Source organism: Aegilops tauschii, chromosome 2 (genome assembly GCF_002575655.3).
Source record: "Aegilops tauschii subsp. strangulata cultivar AL8/78 chromosome 2, Aet v6.0, whole genome shotgun sequence".
Lineage (NCBI taxonomy): Eukaryota > Viridiplantae > Streptophyta > Magnoliopsida > Poales > Poaceae > Aegilops > Aegilops tauschii.
Window position 1 is genome coordinate 571,472,822 of NC_053036.3, and position 3,699 is coordinate 571,476,520.

General features: G+C 47.7%; 1 protein-coding gene across 1 annotated transcript; it reads left to right on the top strand.

The window, feature by feature from the left end:
- Positions 1-316: 316 nt before the first annotated feature.
- On the top strand, positions 317-1,606 carry LOC109772639 (uncharacterized). Its single transcript, XM_020331347.3, has 2 exons — positions 317-811; positions 959-1,606. Exons 1-2 carry the CDS (start codon positions 317-319, stop codon positions 1,604-1,606), a joined length of 1,143 nt encoding a protein of 380 aa, XP_020186936.3.
- Positions 1,607-3,699: the final 2,093 nt, after the last annotated feature.

The following is a 3,699-nucleotide window of genomic DNA, read 5'->3' on the forward strand; positions in this document are numbered from 1 at the left end:
CGCCGGCGCCGCCCCTTTTCTCCGGCCGCGTCCTCACCGCGCAGCCGCCGGCCGTCCATACCAAACCACGTCCCGACATGGCCCCCACCACGGTCGCGCTTTCGCCGTAGTTTTGGCCGTCGATCGGAGGAGGTTTGGCCGGCGCTGTCGTTGCCGGTGGCAGAGGGGATACGACCGCCGGCAACGTAGCAGCTTCCGACGAGAGCTCCAGAGCGGCCAGTAGCCGGCCGGTAACCACCCCTGCTGCGTCAAGGTGATCATCGCGGCCTCTTTGCCACCACGACCGCAAGGTGTTCGACACTTTGCCCATAAAGGTATGGACAATGGAGAGGAGGTTTTCTTCCACCACTTCATTTGTTCATCGGATGATTCGTCGTCGGATGATGAAGGTCTTGTGGTGGCTGCACTGGTCGTTCACGACCACATTCAACGGCAGCTACCTCGGTACAGGGGGTCAGTCCCTGGCCGTGCTCCCAACCTGAACCGCAACAGGGAGAGAGGCCACGCCCTGCTCTATGCCGATTACTTTTCCAACACCCCGCTCTTCAAGCCGGATAAATTCCGTCGCCGTTTTCGAATGGCAAGGCATGTGTTCAATCGTATCCGAGAGGGAGTGGTTGCTCATGACCCATACTTCGAGTGCAAGACGGATGCCCTTGGCAAGCTTGGATTCTCCTCTTACCAGAAATGCACCGCGGCCATCCGCATGCTTGCATATGGAATTCTAGGCGATCTGGTGGATGAGTATGTGTGTATGAGTGAGACAACATGTCTGATGTCAATGTACAAGTTCTGCCAGGCTGTGATCGAGGTGTTTGGCCCTGAGTACTTGAGGCAGCCAACTGCCGCTGATACAGAGAGATTGTTGGCGACCAACGCAGCTAGAGGCTTTCCAGGCATGCTTGGCAGCATAGATTGTATGCACTGGGAATGGAAGAACCGTCCATTTGGTTGGCAGGGCCAGTACAAGGGGCATGTCAAGGCGTGCACTGTCATATTAGAAGCGGTGGCTTTGCAGGATCTTTGGATATGGCATTCTTTCTTCGGCATGGCAGGTTCTCACAATGATATCAACGTGCTGCAGCGTTCTCCAGTCTTCGCAAGGCTTGCAGAAGGCCACTCCCCACCTGTCAACTTTGAGATCAACGGCCACCAGTACAATAAGGGATGCTATCTAGCTGATGGTATATATCCTCAGTGGTCAACTTTTGTGAAGACAATCTCGAAACCCCAAGGTGAGAAGAGAAAGAGATTTGCCCAAATGCAAGAAAGTGCTAGAAAGGATGTGGAACGTGCTTTTGGTGTGCTTCAATCCCGGTGGAGTATCGTTCGAAACCCTGCACTGTCATGGGATGAAACGAAGCTTTGGGAGGTGATGACTGCTTGTGTGATCATGCACAACATGATCGTCGAGGACGAGCGTGATGAGAGTATCTTCGACCAAGGATTTGATTATCAAGGTGAAAATATTGAGCCCCTGCACCAAGACCCGACCACATTTGAACAGTTTGTCCAATTCCACCGTGAGCTGCGTGATTGGCACACTCATTTGAATCTTCAAAATGACTTGGTTGAGCATGTGTGGGATCACATTGGCAACCAATAGATGTATTGGTTCATTTGTTCAGTCAAAGCAATTTCGATTTGGTTGTAAAACTATTTTATTAGAGACAATTTCAATTGGGTTGTTAAACTATTTTAATTTTCAGACAAATATTTGGACGTGCAAACTAGTTGTGATGAAAATATGGGTATTTTTGGCCCTGACGGACAGGATGGGGTAAACGGATTCGGCCGCGCGCTGGGTGCACGGCCACCGCATCCCAGGACCCGCCCGGACACGACCCCATTACCCTACCCAAACGGACAGAATCCGGACAAAAGGGACGTCCGTTTGGGATCGCGCGGTGGAGTTGCCCTTACAGACACTAGTAGAAAAAGAGGCTTCCATACGCCCCCATTAGTCCCCAAAATAATCGAACCGCGACCAAAGGGGTCTTTAGTCGCGGTTCGGGAGGAGACCCGCGACCAACTATCTGGGCCCAACGCGCTCGGTCGACAGCTGGCGGACGGGAGGGGCTTTAGTCCCGGTTGGCCTGGCCAACCGGGACTAAAGGTCCTCAGGCTGGCCCGAAGGCCTTTAGTCGCGGTTGGCCAAACCAACCGGGACTAAAGGTTAGACCTTTAGTCGCGGTTGGTCTGGCCAACCGGGACTAAAGGGATTTGAGGCCTCATTTTCAAACTCTACACCACCCCCCTGGATCGCCTTTTCAGTTTTAGAAAAAACAAAAGAAAATGATGGAAATGTCAAGAAAATAAATAAACTATGTTTCCCATGTGATATGTGGTCTAGTTGTTGGGAAAATTAACAAATATGAATTTCGACTTTATTTGAAAATCTCTCTGGAATTTGTTAAAATGGGCATAACTTTTGCATACGAACTCGGATGAAAAAGTTTTTTATATGAAAAATCATCTACTCGAAAAGTTACATCCGAATTTAACCGGGGGAACCCCGTTAAACATTTTTAGAATCCTCAAAAACCTAACAGAAAAAAAGATACGGGGCTTTTAAGATCTGGAGAGGCAAAAAAATTCAAAAAAATTCAAATTGTGGTCAAACTGTGGTCAAACAATGGTCAAACTAATTATTCTAGAATATTAGTGTTACTAAATAATTATTTCAGTTTTTTTAAATTTTGGTCAAACAATGGTCAAACTAATTATTCCAGAAATATTAGTGTTACTACATAATTATTATTTTTTAAAACAATAGTTTCAAACTCAAATAGTGAAATGTGTCACTTCATGCTCAAGCTAAATTCCTGAGGGTTAATAGAATTGACATCCTACTATTGTCAGGAAAACAACAAGTGCAGACTTGGAAACAAGGGAGAATAGAACCCGGAAGTTAAGCGTGCTCAGGCTGGAGTAGTGAGAGGATGGGTGACCGTCCGGGAAGTTAGATGATTTGGAATGATGAGGGGTGATTAGAGATTAGAGGATAAATTGAGCAGTGATGAGGGGTGGTGATTAGAGATTAGAGGTTAAAATAATTCAGAAATTTGAAAATTAAAAAAAAAATCGCAAAAAAATCAGGTTTAAACCTGCGGAGGAGGCCTTTAGTCCCGGTTAGCCACGAGAACCGGGACTAAAGCCTTTAGTCGCGGTTCGTAAGAGGCGCGACTAAAGGGGGGTCTTTAGTCACGCATATTTAGTCCCGGTTGCACAGCCGGGACTAAAGGCCTTTGCGAACCGGGACTAAAGGCCTTTTTTCTACCAGCGAGACTCGATGGAATTGACCTCTCGTTCCATCCACCCATCCATCGATCTCACATGGCATGCAAAGTTTGTACGTCCACGTGCCCGCTCATCTGGTGATGGAGACGGTACCGCATGTGCGTGTAGGAGCCTTGGGGCTAGGAGCTACATTTTGTATACTGCTATGCAATTCATCATACAAAATGTGCATGTAGTACTATGTACGTAGACTAGTAATATAGTGCTTTGCATGTGGATGTACTATCTACTCGTATACTAGTACCAGTGCAGGATTATTTTGCCAATCACGTGCAAGTGCATGGTCGGTAGTAGTAGTGTGTGTTAGAGCAACTCCAACCGGCGATCCAAACAAACAAAAAGCGGATGTTTAGATCGGCCGAACGGACGCATGTGTTCGGTTTTTCGTTTGGTCGGTGC